Below are 18,506 nucleotides of genomic sequence, written 5' to 3'. Positions count from 1 at the left end.
AATATGTAACGAAAAGGAGGCGGATCCGTTATTACAAAATTGTTACTCCCTCCGTTTAAAAATAAATGAATTTCTAGCATATCTTCTATGAACCAAATAAATGAATTTTACAAAATTTAAAAATGTATTAATTAATTTTTTCCAAAATTACCATTCTTTCTAATGTTTTTTTCAACTTCCAACATTGACCATCTCTAATTTTAAGAAATGTTTGGAGAAAGTAAAAGAATAATATTGACAGATTACCGTAGATTAATATCATTAATTAACTTTATCAAGGGTGTGTCACACCCCCAATATTCATTTTTTTTCCTTAGAATAAAGGGAGTACCATTGAGGCGTCATAGAGGAAGATTTTAAGAATTCAATTGTTATGAATTCAAAAAATATCTGCTTCTACCGGAAAACATTTATTTTTTCACCAAAAATTTTGTGGAACACCTTCAGACTCTAAAAATAAGCACTTTTAATCTTTCAGTAGATTGGCCAAACAAGGTAAAAGGTTGGAATGGAGCATACAATTGTCACAACCCAAACTCATGGCATGTACGTATTATCCAATTTGGTCCAACAGACCATATAGATTTGTAGCTCGGGCCACACCGTTAGCGAACCCAAAAGTGTGCGTACCACATGAAGTTGTGATCACTGTTGACACCCAATTTCGTCCCTCCTTTATTCTTATTTATTTCCTTGGGCTTCTAAATTTATTAACAAGCTAAATACTTCGTTTTCATTACTATTTTTTTTACTACTATTAATATCGTTACTTTCATTATTTTTTTTTACTATTTTACTATTAACATTACTAGCATTACGTTATCACAAATTTTTATAGTTCGGTATCATTTCATTTTCGGATTTGGACTCGTTAAATTAATTACAAGTCAACACTTTATTAAATCCTTATTTTCTACATATTGATAACTAATTGTACATTGTACTAGTTATTAAATTAGAAGCCTAAAAAAATAATTAAAATAAAGGAGGAAGGATCAATATTTTCAGTCAATTAATGGCCCAAACGATCAAGCCCATTATCCATTAAACGGAGCAGCCCACCACAACCGACCCGTTTCGCCCAAATCTACCCGACCCAACCCGTCTTTTTCATTTTGTTCAACCCTAAACCTAAAGAAACACAGCGTCACATCTCTCTTCATTCTCTCTCTCTCTCTCTCTCTCTCTCTCTCTCTCTCTCTCTCTCTCTCTTTCTCGCTCCTCCTTCTCTCTCCCTTCCATTTTCAGATAACCCTCCCCCATTCTTTAGCCATGACAGATTTGTCGTTCCACTTTGGTATAATCTGCGTCTCTTTCTTCTGCAACATCAGACGCTCAACGTTGACATCTATTATTTCCTTTTCTTTTTATTTCGGTCAACACAAAAATTCAACAAATGTTCAATGATCTCTCAAAGAATCACGAGGGAGATTTGATTTTTAACGGCTAGCTCATCTTGAAATCCTGCTCTATTTTTCGAACCACAGAAAACCCTAAACATTCACCTATAAATATTCGTTTCTGGACCCATAGATGGGGAGTTCTTTTTTAGCGGCCTTGATCTTTTAAAAATTAACATTTCTTCATCCCTATATCGTCGGGTACTCCTTAGAAATATCAAGACATTTTACCCTGTTGTTACTTTGAATTCGGGTGTAGATCCGAGAATCGAGCCCAGTTCGCTGCACTCGAGGAAGGTAAACAATCCTTCTTTAACTAGTTTAATTTCAGTTTTGGTAGTTTAGTAAGTGTTTATGTGTTCACACATGTCTGTCGTTTCAGTCAGTTTAGTTCGTTCATGTGTGTTCTGTTGTTAGTAAATCTAATCTTAGTTAGTAGCTTGATAGGATTCGTGTATATTTGTGTTTAGTTAATTGCAATTTAATAGTCAATAGTACTTGCGCATTCATATCTTGGTTTAGTTTCAGTCAATACTTTCATATGTTCACACCTTAATATAGATTAATGTTAGTCCTGACAGTATCTGTATGCTTACGTTGGGATGACTATGTTGATAGTGTTTGGCTTTAATTTATTAGCATGTTTATAATAAAGGCATGTCTCTCTTAGTCATATGATATTGTTCGATTCATAAGCATGATAGGTCAGATTCCTGTCTATCTTGAACATAAATGATAGTCTAAATGCTATGTGCTAGAATAAGTAACATCATGATAATTAGTGTTGTTTGTTTAAAACCGAGAAAGCTTATAGTTATGAGTGTAAGGATGGTGGTTTAAACTTAGATTGATCTGTGTTAGTGCATAACTTTGTCAGTTTGCAGTTCACATAGCTCATGCTATCTAGTTGAACATAACTAGTGTCCATATAAACTTGTGTCATTTTACTGTTGTTTACCTCTATGTTATACAGTTACTTAGCTAAACAGAATTAGTATGGACTTGAGTGTTTTGTTTAGATCTGAAACTTGGGTTATTGTATAAGTTATCTTGGTCAACATTGTCTAGTTCAAAGTTGGAAAACCTGTTAGAACTCTTTGATTGAAGTTTTGACCAGTGGCTTAGTTGAATTAGATGGGTGTCTTTATGAGCTTACTTCATTTTTTCCTGAAACATAAGTTGCTATGCATACTTATGATGATCTGGAGTCCCCCTTTGTCATGTTTTAAAAGGACAGTTCTGTTTAATGTTGATTTAACTTGGTTCATGGGCAACCGTTGATTTCTGTTTGAATCCTACTGTGTGTTTTTTATATAATCCATTCAACAACTTGAGAATAAATGAATGTACAAGCTGTTTCAGTTGATATTCTGGAGTCTGTTTGGGTTTTAAATATTCTTAGATGCTGAGTTGCCCCATGTGTTAAGAGCCTTTATTTGGCAGAGGTGTTCAATTTGTAGTTAGTACTATTGGATTTAAAAAGAAATTGGAACATTTTAGGGACTGCTAAGCCTCTTTGGCAAAATTCATTTTGTTGTGATGATTTCAAGACAAACCAATTTAAGTGATTGATAATTCATTTCTGTAATCTGCTTGCCCTCTCTGTCCTAAACTGTTTGGGGCATTATCTCTCTTTCCTGCACATGTCGTTGTTGTATTTTGGGAGTTTGACTTAGTGAAAATCTGGTTTCAGCTGCTGTTTGACAGAAGCAAATATCAGTGTTCATTGTTATCTGGAAAGTTGTGATCTAATGTTGTGATAATTTTGAGTGAAATACAAACTCACGCATTAGTACTACCTGAAAGTTTTAGATTCGTCTCTTAATCTAGAATTTATTTTTTTAGTCAAATATGGCGAGAAGATTACACCTGATTTTCAGCTTAGTATAACACTGCTACCAGGCAATTTTCAGCTTTATTTGTTTCATTTCCATGCCTATTGATGATTTGGTCCCTTTACTAATCCCTTCATTTTGTTCTTTCTTTGTTGCATGAACACTGGAGCCGAAGAGTCCAATTTTGAGACTCACCGATGCCGATATTGCAAGGGGTCTTAATACAAGACCCCGTGATGTCGCTAAATCATGAACCCGCATCTACATCTTCATTTATGTCTCTCGTTCCCTCAAAATGCATGCGAGGAGAAATGACTCCAATGCTCCTCTATATTCTTTCGGCTGCTTATTATATTATGTTTGCTTTGGTGGTATTTGTATTGGAATTATGTGACACTTTGTTTGTCTTTTGGCTCTTCTAGTTAAGTAACAGAGTAGCTTTGATCTTATAGGAATTTTCATTTGGTTAACTGGTTTAAACACAGTAGTGGTGCTAAGATATATCAATATTACGTCTATGAAGTTTTATAAAGAATTGGTCAAATCTTTGTTGAAAATCTTCTGTTATGTAATGTCCAAGAAGCTTTCACTTTTGTTGGAAATCAGTAATTTTTTAATGGGATCTCCCTTTCGGTAATCACTTTTTCTTTTAAATCCTTTATGTTTGGGATCTTGCACTAATCTGCTGATCCCATTTTGCCTCTTTATTTCTTTTTTTTTTTTTACTTCATAAACGTAAACAGGCGTTTTAAAATCTGAAAAACCTTTTTACATTTTAATATTGACTCGTTGGGTATTTTATATTAAGTCGGTCACGTCCAATGTTAATTTGAAACATATGAGCATTTTCAGTTTACTTTTTCCCTTTTAAAAGTTTAAGCAATTGAATTTTATATTCATACTTGGCCTTTTAATTGACTCTAAGTCCGGTCGGTTAACCATTTATAAATGGATCTTAAAGGGTGCCTAATACCTTCCTTTTAGATTAATTGAACCCTTATCTAGAATCTTAAATTAGTAGACCTTAAAACGGAGTTAAACTTTAGAAAATAACTTTAATGAACTTTAGGTGTCCTAATTCACCGTAAATAATTAGGTGACGACTCCTTAACTTTAATTAACCTCGAAATTACCGGGATGTTGTAAACTATTTTGACTCCGGTTAAAATAGGGTATAACAATCACTTCACTTTTTTGTTTCTTTGTGATGTGGAACTTATCTAAGGTATTATGTACATACTTTTTCAAAAACTTACCACTCTCTTTTTGATGTTGAATTTATTTAAGGGGTCATGCACACTCCTTCTTTAGAAATTTATCAGCCTAGGGTTATGTCAGTTCTTCAACATTTTCACCGAATGCAATCGGTCACTTTCATCTATAAATTGAAGATAAAGTACGTTACATGAAAAGAATGGTAGTACAAGATCTAAAACAAATGCTTATTTCGAACTAAAATAATTAACTTTACACTCTCTCATTTTAGTGAGAAACTTTTACATAAAGTTACTATCACGTGACCAGGAGGTCACGGGTTCAAGCAGTGGAAACAGCCTCTTACAGAAATACAAAATAAGACTGCGTATAATAGACCCTTGTGGTCCGACCCTTCCCCGAACCCCACGCATAGTTGATGCTTAATGTACCGGGCTGTCCTTTTCCTAACTATTTGACAAGCTTGTCTTATGACAAGATTATTTTTTCATCGTTAGTAACGAACCAAGATAGTTCTAACTTCTAACTAGCCCGTATATTTTTTTATTTTTTTTTCTCATAAAGAATTGAGATACTATACTGCAAGAAAGAAAAAACAAAAATGCTCTTAGGCGAAGATCAATTAACATCACTAGATCTTCTTTCACACGGATCCCCATTTATATCAACGACTCATATTCGCTTTCCGCCTCCCACATGGATCGCCATTACTATCCGTCGATCCCCAAATATTAAGGGCTACGATTTTCGCCCCTCTACGTTTCAAACTGCCACAAATTCCACACGCCCAAATATAAATACCCACCACCATCCACTTCATTTCTCACCGAAGAAGCAATTTCATTCAAATCCGAAGTTTAATTATCATCAAATCTCTTTGTTAAAAATGTCAGGTCGTGGAAAGGGAGGGAAGGGATTGGGAAAGGGAGGAGCAAAACGACATCGTAAGGTCCTTAGAGATAACATTCAGGGCATTACTAAGCCGGCAATTCGTAGGCTTGCTCGTAGGGGTGGTGTGAAGCGTATATCAGGTTTGATCTACGAGGAGACACGTGGAGTCCTCAAGATCTTTTTGGAGAATGTTATTCGTGATGCTGTTACCTACACTGAGCACGCTAGGAGAAAGACTGTTACTGCTATGGATGTTGTCTATGCCCTTAAGAGGCAGGGCAGGACTCTCTATGGTTTTGGGGGTTAGGGGTTAGAGTTTATGGATTAGTTAATGTAGATTTTATGGAAATTTCTGCTGCTTTAGTGTTATTCTAGATCTGGTTCTTAAGTTCCAGATATTGTAATTTCTCCTTACATATCGAAGAAACAAAGTAGAAATTACAGTGGTTCTTTTCCAGCTGATTATTATTGTTAATTGATTGAATTGACTTAGTAGCTGTGCAATCTGATAAAGACTCTGTTTTCGCAACCACAAGTTGGGCATTTATACATTTGTGAAATTCACCTGATTTCCTTATGTGTTCTGTCCTTTTCTTTTGGTCTATATATATATATATATATGAAATGATGAGACCTGAGAATAAAGTCATATACACCAATATTATGAGCAAGTGATTGGAGTATCTAAGTTTCATGCTTGGTGGATTAGCATCAACTAGAGAGGACCATGTTTTAATTTTTGACAGCCACTTGTGTAATTTCTTGGTAATTTAAAAGGCTAGAGTGTGCGTTCAATCTTAGTTTCTTTTTCCTTGTTTTAGTAGCTATTTACCTTGGTACTGATTTGTTATCTTAATAAATTACCTAGTTCCTTCTTACATTGATGTTGATTGTTGACTTTTTCTATGTATTCTGAACTACTGATTGAGGAGTATGTTGTTAAAGAGTCCCATTTCCACATAATTTTCAAAGGTGATTAAATTTTCTATAAATGAAGATGGAGCGGCACATATTAGAAAGATGTTCCTTCAATTTTCATCTTTAGGATATTTGACTTGATCTATGTTTGCTTTACCCTTTATTTGAATTGGTGGAGTGAGTTTACTGTATGCATATGGTAATATAAGTTGGGTAGCTTAGTGATGCATTGGTCTGACGGCAACATACTTAAGACACCTTCATTTGACAAAATACACAATGTGATCAGACTAGAATTTTAAGTCTTTGTTAGTTACTCCAGATCAAAAAAAAAAATTGACTTAGCCATAGACAAAAATAAGTAATTTGACTAAACTACCCCTAATTAAATATGCGTTGAGATTTGATCATATAACACTTAATAGGGGTAAATATAAAAAAACAAGGTTAATTTTTTCTTGATTTGCCAAGTGGACAGTGGCGGAGTCAAAATTTCTGCCGAGGGGGTTCAAAATATAAAAAAGTAAACATACGAAGAAGCCTAAGGGGGTTCAACATCTAGTATATATACATGAAAAATAATTTTAATCTTGTAAAAATAGTGTTTTTTTCCGTCGAGAGTAGGCCTGTGCACAAATCGATTCAATCCGAATTTCCGAACCGATTCGAAACAATTCGGATAATTTAATTTGGATAATACAATTCGATTTCGATTTACAAATGCGATTGTAAAATATTACGGTTTAACGGTTCGGATACGATTTGCTTCAATTATCAACCGAACCGATCCGAACAAACCGAATTTATATGCCACTAGTGACTAATATGACTAATTTGGTATATGTAACGTGGTGTTGGCGGATTTGTATGCTTGCACAAGTTGTCAAGCTCTTGTTTTGCTATTTATATGCTATTATGCTTGCAAGTTTATGGTTTTTTCTTGGTTATAAGGCTGCAAGTTTAGGATATCATTATTTTTTGTTATGTTTACTCTAAAACTGAAATGAAATAGTTGCTTGTTTAAATTTCGAATAAACCGAACAAATCGATTTGTGTAACCGAACCGAAATAATAAAAACGAATCAAATTGAACCTAGAATGGATCGAGTTTGGTTGAGAATTTTAGAAAGTCGAAATTCGAAAATTCAACTCGATGATAGCCAAAACCGAACCGAACCGATTCGTGCACAGGCCTAGCCGAGAGGGTTCGGATGAATATCCTCGGCTCTTTTTGGCTCCGCCACTGTAAGTGAACTTTTTTTTTTTTTTTTTATCCGGAGGGAGTATTATTTTCTGGGCGATTCGTAACTCGTGACCACGATTTGCAGTTGTATATCGGTAGCTTGCAACGTTGCTTTGCTTCCACTTGGATAGTTGGGCATGCTAGCTTTTGAGTTTCTTTCGTATGATGGTTTGGCTACTCATAGGATTGCATCTTTTGTCTAAATTCTTCTAATGCAGTCTTTCTGAAGTAGGCAAGAGATATCTGCAGAGCCCAGTAGATGCAGCTTCATAAGAACATCTACAGAATTCGACATCTATTTATTCCAAGATCTGAAATTTTAGCTAATAATACGATCACATTTTGTTGGGAATAAACCCGCCACAGAAATAACATTCACTGGTTTACAGCGGAACAATAATGTAGCACGGAGATACGGTAATTAACAAGAATAAAAAAAAGCGATAATGACATCAAGATTTTTACATGAAAATCCAAAAGAGAAAAACCACAGGCTAAGAGGAGCAACTGATATCACTGTAGCAAGAATTTTACGTGTGTAATACTCCAAAGACCACTACAAACTCAAAAGAAATAACCCTCTTTTAAGATTTTCCACCTCACTATAATATCGCTCATAATTCCTATTTTTCCTCACAAAATATTTCTCTATCTGTGAATGTCTCACTCTTCTTTGTCTCTTTGTTTGGTGTGTTTAAAGAAGTGAGAGAGCTCCTTTTACGGGAGAAAACTACTTGGCCTCCAAGCACAAAAGGAGAAAAAGGAAAAGAATGAAAAATTTGTCTTTCACAAATTTAAATTTTTCCTTGCTCTCCAAGTTCAATTTGTAGCCAACCAAATTGGCACATGCCAATTACCACCAAATGGGATGGACTACAATCACATTTAGCTAGGAGACTCTGCACATATTGCCTCATCCAGACATGTCCACAAAACAGGAAGTAGCACGACGGTCACATTCATTCATCAGGCTCCTATTCCTTTTGTTCTTAATATTTGAAGCTCTCTACACAGTTGGGTCTTTGTGGTATTGTTTTAGGTCTTCATGCCGGTATCAGTCCTTTGAAAAGCATTGTAGACCAGAAATAGATCTAGAAATAGAAGCATTCCACTTGGGGTGGTGAATGGAAAAACTCAATTGAGAATTCAGGATTGTATCATCCATTAAGGTTTCGTGGTGTAGTTGGTTATCACGTCAGTCTAACACACTGAAGGTCTCCGGTTCAAGTCCGGGCGAAGCCGCATCTTTTTATCTTATTTGAGTTTTCATTCGTTTTCTTTTACTATACGCTAAACTGCACTGGACTGGTCAAGTCTAAACGAGTAACTAGTCCTCCTTTTGAGAGGCTGGCATCGTCAGAAATCAAGTTTCTGCTGCCTCTACTCCTTGGCTCAACATTAACATGATTCCTTAAATATGATTATTTACTTGTGTCTAGATTGCAATAGCAGCTTGCCAAAAGGAATACAATACTATAAATAGCTTTGCAATAAAAAAGTTCAAGTAGATATACAAAGCAACAGTTTACACTTTGTTTGGATGGTTGTTACATATTGTTTCATAATGTATTGTATCTTATTGCACTAGCTCTTAGGCCTTTGGGCAGTGATAAACTTCTGTGCTTGTATATCCTTCATCTTTACATTTCACAGATTTCAAAACACTTTATTTACTAGATGAGCTACTGGCATTTCAGCTCGAAAAAAGGAAATGACTGCAAAATAAATTATTAAACAGACCAAGTGCGAATTATATTTTCTACTGGAGAATTTGAAAGTGTAGTAGTAAAAAATAACTAGCAAAGAAATGAACAAGAAAATTCTTTTATAAAACTCTATCTTCACAATGTGTGTGAAATCAGGAGATGACAAATTCCCTGGAACAAGCACGAACCTTTCACTACGTAAGTTATTATTGCAGAACAGAGGACTTCAGCAAATACCAATTTCATTCTAAGAAATTGACATGATTAGCCATGTATTAGAAGAGTTCAAATAACTACTTCAAGTACTATTTATTGTTACGGTGAACTGAAAACTACCCCCTTGGAGGTGTTTCAAAGGGAACCTATATTGAGGAAGAGATGTAGAGATGAAACGAGGAAACTAACAGAAGCTGTAAATTTGCGTCGGACCTCGGGAAAGGGCACAGTATTTGGAAGAAATTGGTATACCAAGGTTCCGGGTTATCACCTTCAGTCTAACACACTGAAGGTCTCTGGTACAAGTCCAGGCGAAGCTACTTCTTCTTTTTTTATCTTATTTTAATTAAAACAACGATTTTATTTTATTAAATTTATATTTATCTAGTATTTAATTTTTTTTATTTAAATTGTATATTTATTATGTTTACAAATAAATAAATGATACACATTCAGATGTTGAAAAACAAATAATTTTAATTATTTAGTGTTCAGATCTAGAACCAACAATCTCATTTTAATTAAAACAACGATTTTATTTTATTAAATTTATGTTTTTTTAGTATTTTTTTATTTAAATTGTATATTTATTATGTTTACAGATAAATAAATTATGCAGATTCAAATGTTGAAAAACTAATAGTCTTAATTATTTAGTATTCAGATCTAGAAACAACATTTTAATCATTAAGATGTGCATTCACATTCGACGTCTTAATCTTAATGAAAACAAATGAGGCCTAAGACACTTTTTGATTCTCTCAAGGAAACAGGTGTACTTGACAAGTTGTCGAAATTAGCTTATTTTAGAAGTATTTATGTATACGGTAAAAACCGATGTAAAATGGTGCGACCTTCCGACGAGAGGTCGGAGTAAAATAGGAACGTTGACTTCAAGATGTGGCGTTGGTTTGAGTTCGGTGATTCGGATGAAACGAAGTCCGAGGGGTCGTTAATCCAGTATGCCGGAGAGACGCCAGTTAGCACAAATGCGAGAAATCCGTTACTGATCAGATTTCACGCCGACCGTTTCGCGAGCAGTTGTTAAGGCGTCGTTAATATTAGTAATTAATATCAAATTATCAGATTTTAAGGAGCATTAGGACTCTAACTACATTGGGGCTCTTAGGAGCCGTTTGGACACGATTTCATCTCATGAGATGAAATCATGTGATGACATGCAATTTAGATTTCTTAAGTTGCAGTTTTTTTTATAAACATAAAAATCACACAAGTTGTGAAAACCATCAAAATTTTTCCAATTCTTATACAATCTTACGAAATGAGTAAATTATAGTTCAAAATAAAATTAATACGCTACTAGAAGACCTTCCTAAAAAATACAACATCAATCGATCAAACTTTAGTTCAATAAAAATGAAAAAATTTAACATGAATAGTAATGTAACTACTCTTTAATATAATTCTTCCACATGGTAAACATGATTGGTAAATATTTACCAACTTGTAGATTAATATTCAATACAAATGGTTGGTTAACATGATTGATAAATATATCTACCAACTTATGAGTCTTTTTTTTACAAAATATAAATGTATGAGTCAAATTTTATATTTATATTTTTTGAAATCATGATTTTAAATCTCAAATCATGCCTTTTTGGATGATTTGGAATTTCATCTCATGAGATGAAATCGCATGTTCAAACGCTGATTTCATCTCATGAATGTCCAAACGCCTACTTAACTCTTGTACAATAAAAGGGGATAAACCCCCTCATTAGAAGGGGTGATTCTAATCTCATGCACTTACTTTGTAAAATTTCATAAAGTTCAAGTTCTTTAGCAATTTCTCTCAGGGCACTCAGCTTTAACATTCTGCAACAGACCAGTTTTAAGTTACAAGCAATAAACGATTCAGGCTATTTCTATCTTTGTTCGTTACATACAACTGATTGTTATTTCATACTCCCTCTGTTTCAATTTATGTGAATCCATTTCCTTATTAGTTCGTGCCAAAAAAAATGATCTCTTTCTATATTTGAAAACAATTTACCTTTATGGATTGATTTATAGCCACACAAAATATATGTGAGTCATTTTACACCATAAATTTAAAAGTCTTCTTTACTTTCTTAAATTCCTTACCTAGTCAAATGGGTTCACATAAATTGAAACAAAGGGAGTATTTCATTACATTAACGACTAATTAAACCACGTATCCTTTAAACCGCGCACAAATTCAATTGCTTCCTTTTTAGGGGTAAACAATTTCTTATTTAAGCAAAAAAAAAAGTATTTCTTATATGAAAATAATTCATAAAGTGGTTTGAGATAATAACAGTGGTAAATGGCTAATCATGTGAGAACATAAATGCATGTTATTAAAATCATGTGAGACAAGTTTCTTTTTTCTTTTTTTACATGCTCTGATTAGTAACGAACTAGAAAAGTTCTAACTGGCCCATAATTTCTTGATGGACTAAATTGCGAGAAAGAAAAAACAGAAATACTCTTAGGTGAAGGTCAATTAACATCACTAGATCTTCATTCACATGGATCCCCATTAAATCAAACGACTCATATTCAGTTTCCGCCTCTCACATGGATCGACATTACTATCCGTCGATCACCAAGTAAATCCCCAAAAATTTAGCGGCTACGATTTTTGCCCCGCTACATTTCAAATCGCCCACGAAATCCACGCGCCCAAATCCACCAAAGATAAATACCCACCACCATCCCCTTCAATTCATTCAAGTCAAAAACCCTAGAAAATTCAAACCAGGAATTCATTCAAATTAAAATTTCTCTTTGAAAATGTCAGGTCGTGGAAAGGGAGGAAAGGGGTTGGGAAAGGGAGGAGCCAAGAGGCACAGAAAGGTTCTTAGAGATAACATTCAGGGCATTACAAAGCCAGCAATTCGTCGATTGGCTCGTAGGGGTGGTGTGAAGCGTATATCAGGTCTGATTTACGAGGAGACACGTGGAGTCCTCAAGATCTTTCTAGAGAATGTGATTCGTGATGCTGTTACCTACACTGAGCACGCTAGGAGAAAGACTGTTACCGCTATGGATGTTGTCTATGCCCTTAAGAGGCAGGGCCGGACCCTCTATGGTTTTGGCGGTTAGACTGTGGATCTGTTGTTAGGCAATTAGTTAATGTAGATTTTAAGGAAATTTCTGCAGTTTCTGTGTTTTGGTTTCTCTGTAGCGTTTTGTTCTAGATCTGGTTCTTAAGGTCCAGTTATTGTAATTTCTCCTTACATATTCAATGGACCAAGTTCAATTTCTAGAAATTACTTCCAGCTGATTATTATTGTTGATAATTGATTGAAATGACACAGTATCTGTGCAATCTGATAAAAACTATGGTTTTGCAACCACTGGTTGGGCATTTATACATTTGTGAAACTAGGTGGGCATTCAATTTCTACAAGTTTGATAAGCTCTTTTAATCATTGGTGAGTATGAGACTTTAGTCTCAAACTTGTAGGCTGTGGCTGACTGGCTGTGGTTCTTGTCAAATTGAATTCAGTTGTTTTGTCGAAGCTATTTTTCGAATTTGGTCTGTTCCTTCAATCTTCACGGCTATTCATCTTTAGGTTGTTTGTTTGACTTAAGACCCCTTCATGTGAAAAAATACACGACGTGACAAGGCTAGAATTTAGGTCTCGTTAGTAGCTATTTTCTTGGCGATTTGTAACTCATGACCACGATTTGCAGTTGTATATGGGTAGCTTGCATCATTGCTTTACTTCCAATTGGATAGTTGGGCATGCTAGCTTTTGAGTTTCTTTAGCATGATGGTTTGGCTACTCACTGATTGCATCTTTTGTCTAAATTTTAATGCAGTATTTGTGAAGTAGGCAAGAGATATCTGCAGAGTAGATGAAGCTTCATAAGAATATGTGTATCTATTTATTCCAAGATCTCAAGATTTAGTTAATAATACCATCACATTGTAGCTAGGAGACTCTGCACATTTGCCTCAACATACACCCAGACATGTCCAGAAACAGGAAGTAGCACGACAGTCGCGTTTCATTCATCAGGCTCCTATTTCCTTATGTTCTTACTATTTGAAGCTGTCTCAACTGTTAGGTCTTTTTAGTATTGTTTTAAGTCTTCTTCACGGTATCAGTCAAGCATCTAGGTTTCGTGGTGTAGTTGGTTATCACGTCAGTCTAACACACTGAAGGTCTCCGGTTCGAGTCCGGGCGAAGCCATTTCTTTTTATCTTATTTTAGTTTTAGTTCGTTTTTCTTTTATACGCTAAACTGGACTAGTCCTGACTCCTGAGTCTTGTTGAGAGGCTGGCATCTTCAGAAATCAAGTTTCTGCTGCCTCTACTCCTTGGCTCAACATTAAGATGATTCCTTAAATATGATTATTTACTTGTGTCTAGATTGCAATAGCAGCTTGCCAAAAGGAATACTATGCTATAAATAGCTTTGCAATAAAAAGTTCAATTGGAAATCAGCAAATGATATTTCAACACGAAAAAGGGAAATGACCGCAAAAATGATTAAACAGACCAAGTGCGAATTATGTATCTTTTCTACTGGAGAATTCGAAAGTGACTATAGTAGTCATGAATAACCAGCAAAGAAATGAACAGGAAATTCTTCTGTACAACTCTATCTTCACAATATGTGTGAAATCAGAAGATGACTAACACCCTGGAACAATTAGGAACCTTTCACTACTTAAGTTTATGCAGAAGACTTCAGAAATACCAATTTCATTCTAAGAAATTGACATGAATAACCATGTACCAATTTCGAAAGTTTAAATAACTAGTTCAAGTACTATTTATTGTTAAGGTGAACTGAAAGCTGCCCCCTTGAAGGTACCCTAAAGGGAACCTGTATTGGGGAAGAGATATATAAGATAAAACGAGGAAACCAATGTTAGAACACAAGTTGTAAATTTGTATTCGACCTTGGAAAGGAAAATGATAGACTCATCCACATTTAGTGTAATTGCTAACCGTACAATCAAGGTTTCGTGGTGTAGTTGGTTATCACGTCAGTCTAACACACTGAAGGTCTCCGGTTCGAGTCCGGGCGAAGCCAGTTTCTCTTGTCTCTTTTTTTTTTTTGAGTTTTCAATCGTTTCCTTCTACTCCTTGGCTTAACATTAGCATGAACACTAAAATATAATTGCTTAGTCCAGCACAAGAACAGGATTGGAATCAGACTGCAAAGCAACTTGCCAAAAGGAATACAAAAAGGGAAATGACTGCACAATAAAGGACTAGACGGAGTAAGTGTGAATTATCTTTCCTAATGGAGAATATGAAAGTACAGCGGTCATGAATAATCAGCAAAAAATGGACTGGAAATTCTTCTGTAAAACTTCCAATCTGTCCACTAAAAGAAAGTACGTACAGCATGATTAGCATTGATAAGGCACTAAAAGAAAGTCTAGACAATGCAGAATACTAAACTTTACACAATTTGTGCAAAATCAAAAGAGGACAAATTCCCTTAAACAAGTAGGAACTTTTCACTACATAAGTTTATGCAGAAGACCTCAATAAATACCATTCCCATTCTAAGAAATTGACATAATGTTATTCACGAACTACGATAGTGGAAGGATAATGGATAAATCACCCTTCACTTTAGCAATAGATTAACAACCGCAATAGAAGCAAAAATTAGATAGACTCTATCAAACAAACTGTTCAACTTTATAGCTTTCAGAAGGTTACACCTTTGCAATACAGAAATTGTTTGGTGCAGTAATTGGTAGTACTACCAGAGAGCTCAAACATATAAGAAACTCACTATCAAATGCTATCACACAATTATGAATGACTACTTGAAAGATATGAAGTTTAGTAAGTTCATTCAGTGAATGTAAAAGTTCTACATTTTCATCATTAGTTGGTTCATATTTCTGGATTCAGATCAATATTGTCCATTCCATCAGCCACTTGATCTACATCTTCATTAGGAACCTGTTCATCATTAGCGCCTCCGTCTTCTTCATTAGGAACCTGTTCAATATTATCTCCTCCGCCTTGTTCACTAGTAACCTGTTCAATATTCGCGCCTTCATCTTGTTCATTAGGAACCTGTTCAATATTCTCGCCTTCATCTTGTTCTTTAGGAACCTGTTCAATGTTAGCGCCTCCAGCTTGTTCATTAAGATATTCATCAATATTAACGGCACCATGTGGTCCACCCTTTTCTTTGATAAGCATTGGATAATCATTGAAGTAAACAAGCTTGTCCCTGCCACAAAAAAAAAAAACATTTATTCGTATTAACACCCTACAAATCATTATCACATATGCATGTAGAGTTGCATTTTGCATATCCGTAAGAAACTTACAAATCCATCAAGCATATTCCTTCTCTAACATAAATGGACGGTTGGGGGACTGCAATCTGGAGAAACTAAATTCTGTTAAAAAAAGGAACTGCAAATCGTATTGTTCATGAAATAGAAATTTGGTAATTTAGTATCTTACAAGTTTCAATCCAAGCAGCATCCCACATTGGGCACAGTAAATATCAGCTACAGCATTGCAATTTACTTGTCGAAGATGATTCTCGCTGTCAAGATTTTGTACATTAAACCTGCATACATATACAACATATAGTCATATATATATAACATACATACATATCTATATAACATGCCTCAGACCCCATAAAAATGTTTAGTTGAATAATACTACTCTATATTCAAAATTGCATGAAATTTTGAGACTTACACTTTCTCAAAGACCCCTGTTCTGCCATTTTGCACCTGCAAAATACACAACACAAAAAGATGAGCTCGATTACTGAATTCCTCTTTATGAACTCAGAAGCAGTTTCATCAAAAGATACTAAGTAGTTTCCCAAATTGAATAGTTAAGTACAATTGAAAAAAAGTAATACAAGTTTATCCTTAATGTAGAGCTTCAAAGAAAATGAGCGTACACAAAGAATTGAAAATAATAAAAAGAAACACAAAACTGATGCAAGAAAGAGTGATTAGAAATCTTTACGATTTGAATGTGATCGTTGACGAATCCAATTCGGGTTTTGCATTCATTACAATACACTAAATCCTCTTCTCGAACACTAAAGACCATTGTATCAACGGTGTCAATCAAGAACCCACTACTCCTAATAGAATTTCTTCAACTCGTAGACCTGTCACAAACAAAATAACTTCAACAAATAACAAAATGGAGAAGAAAGATCAAAGATTCACTGCTGATATTCGAGTTCATCAATGGAAAAAGACTAGTTTCGAACCAGATAAACAATGTAACTAATTCAACAAAGTGAAAAAAAATGGGTACTGAGAAGAGAATTTTTGATACAGAAAATTCAGTTCTTGAATCTTGAAACTAATTTGAGAAGAGTAATATCTTTACCGTTAACACAGAGAGGAGGGAAATCTTGAGGAAGCCAATTGGTTACAAGTCTTACATTTTACTTCTTCACCCTTATATACAGAGACTAGGGAGTTATTATGTTTCCTTTTCTTTTATTCCCTTTACTTATGAGAAAAACAGTTGCAGGTTAATAATTGTTGTGTGGATTTCACTAATCTGTTTGTAATAATGTAATTGTTGTGTGGATTTCACTAATCAAAAACGGATTACAAGTTTCTGTATTATTATAGTTATAAGCTACCGGAAAATTCTGGTAATCTGGGGCAGCCAAAAAAAAGAAATCACAGTAATTTTTTTTTAAAATAAAAGTTTGTGTATGTCGGTTCTTTCTTTTGAAAAAGACTATCAAATCGTCCATGTAAAACTCACAAATGTTACGTAGGAGTTCACTGGTAATTTGTGTCATCGCTCTTTGATATATTGGGGGATAAAGAACTTACAAATTGCATTTGATGTATGCTACTTACTAATCGTGTTTGATAAATACGACCTATAAATCACATTTGTTAAATCCAACTTATAAATTGTGTTTCACATTTGATGTATGCAACTTACAAATCGCATTTGATAAATCGACCTATTCGTTTCCTGAACCCAACTTATAAGTTATGTATGACTTATTTGTTTGCTGAACCCAACTTAAAAGTCACATAGGCGCACGACTTACACATCGTATTTGTTGGATGCGACTTATAAATTGCATTTCGCTTTCTCTCTTCAAAATTACTAGCCAAAGATAAAAATTTAGCTAACTATTTACGTCAAATCAATATATGGGTGACATGTAGTTATACGTTCACTCACTAAATAGTTCAAGTCGCTTAAATCATAAATTTATTTAAAAGAAAGAAAAAGTAATCAAGTAACATAAAGATAGTAATCATCCATTTTAGATATGTTATATTCTACTTAACCTCATATACTAAACTATTGTTTGTGTGATAATAAAAAATATCTCTGAACTAACCAAAAAATCGTGAAATATTAGGTGTAGTATTTTTTTCTTCATTTAAATGGTATGAAACAACCCTTTAAAATTAAAAGGGAGTTATTGGTTAAATGAATTATTGTACAAAGGTGAATAAATTTATTTATTTTTTTATATAGAAAAGTCCTTTTATCTCTTTTTAGTTTAGTCAAAAGGTCACTCGAGATGAAAAGTAATATATTCAACCACTTTTTAATAGCCGGTTAATACAATGAAACTCTAGAAGAGGAAAGATTAGTTAATCATGGGGCTTCGCTAACCCAAATTTTTTGCGTGGATTGACCTTCAAAGGCGCTGGTCTTTAATTTTTATCCTTCGCTTAAAAAGTGGCCAAAAATATTTCGAATTCTGGATTTGAACATCCACTAAGTAAAAAAGAAAAAAAAAAATTCGCAAGGCAAGGTTTTCGCAAAATCTCTGCCTTAAGGCCTAACATTTGCCCAAAATTAGGCCTATTCGGGCAAAAGTTAGGCCTTAAGGCTTAATTTTGGGCAGAAGTTTTTCTTAAGACCTAACTTTTGCCCAAATAGGCCTAATTTTGCTACGAAACTCTGTCTTGCGATTTTTTTTATATTTTTTATTGAGGTGAGGTTCTAACCCAGAACTTCGAAATATTAGGCGAAGGATAAAAATTAAAGACCATCCGGAATAAGGCCAATCGTGTAAATTGTCCAAAAGTTAGTGATCATAAATGAAAAGGGGCACCGTTAGCCCAATGGACTGACTCT

The 18,506-nt window shown here is 34.4% G+C and overlaps 3 protein-coding genes and 3 non-coding genes across 6 annotated transcripts; 5 read left to right on the top strand and 1 right to left on the bottom strand.

Moving 5' to 3' along the window:
* The first annotated feature begins 5,263 nt into the window (after nucleotides 1-5,263).
* LOC132605496 (histone H4) lies at nucleotides 5,264-5,803 on the top strand. The gene has a single exon (XM_060318633.1). It carries the CDS (start codon nucleotides 5,337-5,339, stop codon nucleotides 5,646-5,648), a length of 312 nt encoding a protein of 103 aa, XP_060174616.1. The 5' UTR covers nucleotides 5,264-5,336; the 3' UTR covers nucleotides 5,649-5,803.
* Nucleotides 5,804-8,670: 2,867 nt separating this feature from the next.
* Nucleotides 8,671-8,744, top strand: TRNAV-AAC (transfer RNA valine (anticodon AAC)). The gene has a single exon. It is a non-coding gene; the product is annotated as a tRNA-Val (tRNA).
* A 3,382-nt stretch (nucleotides 8,745-12,126) lies between these two features.
* Nucleotides 12,127-12,684, top strand: LOC132605508 (histone H4). Its single transcript, XM_060318642.1, has one exon. The coding sequence runs from the start codon at nucleotides 12,206-12,208 to the stop codon at nucleotides 12,515-12,517; it is 312 nt and encodes a 103-aa protein (XP_060174625.1). The 5' UTR covers nucleotides 12,127-12,205; the 3' UTR covers nucleotides 12,518-12,684.
* Nucleotides 12,685-13,540: 856 nt separating this feature from the next.
* Nucleotides 13,541-13,614, top strand: TRNAV-AAC (transfer RNA valine (anticodon AAC)). The gene has a single exon. It is a non-coding gene; the product is annotated as a tRNA-Val (tRNA).
* A 775-nt stretch (nucleotides 13,615-14,389) lies between these two features.
* TRNAV-AAC (transfer RNA valine (anticodon AAC)) lies at nucleotides 14,390-14,463 on the top strand. Its single transcript has one exon. It is a non-coding gene; the product is annotated as a tRNA-Val (tRNA).
* A 621-nt stretch (nucleotides 14,464-15,084) lies between these two features.
* On the bottom strand, nucleotides 15,085-16,905 carry LOC132626374 (protein yippee-like At3g08990). The gene is made up of 6 exons (XM_060341232.1): nucleotides 16,770-16,905; nucleotides 16,395-16,542; nucleotides 16,116-16,150; nucleotides 15,870-15,978; nucleotides 15,731-15,786; nucleotides 15,085-15,630 (listed from the first exon to the last, which is right to left on the bottom strand). Exons 2-6 carry the CDS (start codon nucleotides 16,479-16,481, stop codon nucleotides 15,285-15,287), a joined length of 633 nt encoding a protein of 210 aa, XP_060197215.1. The 5' UTR covers nucleotides 16,482-16,542; nucleotides 16,770-16,905; the 3' UTR covers nucleotides 15,085-15,284.
* Nucleotides 16,906-18,506: the final 1,601 nt, after the last annotated feature.

Source organism: Lycium barbarum, chromosome 1, assembly GCF_019175385.1.
Source record: "Lycium barbarum isolate Lr01 chromosome 1, ASM1917538v2, whole genome shotgun sequence".
Lineage (NCBI taxonomy): Eukaryota > Viridiplantae > Streptophyta > Magnoliopsida > Solanales > Solanaceae > Lycium > Lycium barbarum.
Note: the sequence above shows the minus strand (reverse complement) of the source record. Positions and strands in the feature narration are given on the sequence as shown.

What these genes read in the sequence shown, in the direction of transcription:
- LOC132605508 (XM_060318642.1), top strand. Translation starts at nt 12,206, where the DNA reads ATGTCAGGTCGTGGAAAGGGAGGAAAGGGGTTGGGAAAGGGAGGAGCC.
- LOC132605496 (XM_060318633.1), top strand. Translation starts at nt 5,337, where the DNA reads ATGTCAGGTCGTGGAAAGGGAGGGAAGGGATTGGGAAAGGGAGGAGCA.
- LOC132626374 (XM_060341232.1), bottom strand. Translation starts at nt 16,481, where the DNA reads ATGGTCTTTAGTGTTCGAGAAGAGGATTTAGTGTATTGTAATGAATGC. An exon ending in ACAGGGGTCTTTGAGAAAGT is followed by an intron (nt 15,979 to 16,115) that starts GTAAGTCTCAAA and finishes ATATGTATGCAG; the next exon opens with GTTTAATGTACAAAATCTTG. An exon ending in GGAATATGCTTGATGGATTT is followed by an intron (nt 15,631 to 15,730) that starts GTAAGTTTCTTA and finishes TTTTTGTGGCAG; the next exon opens with GGACAAGCTTGTTTACTTCA.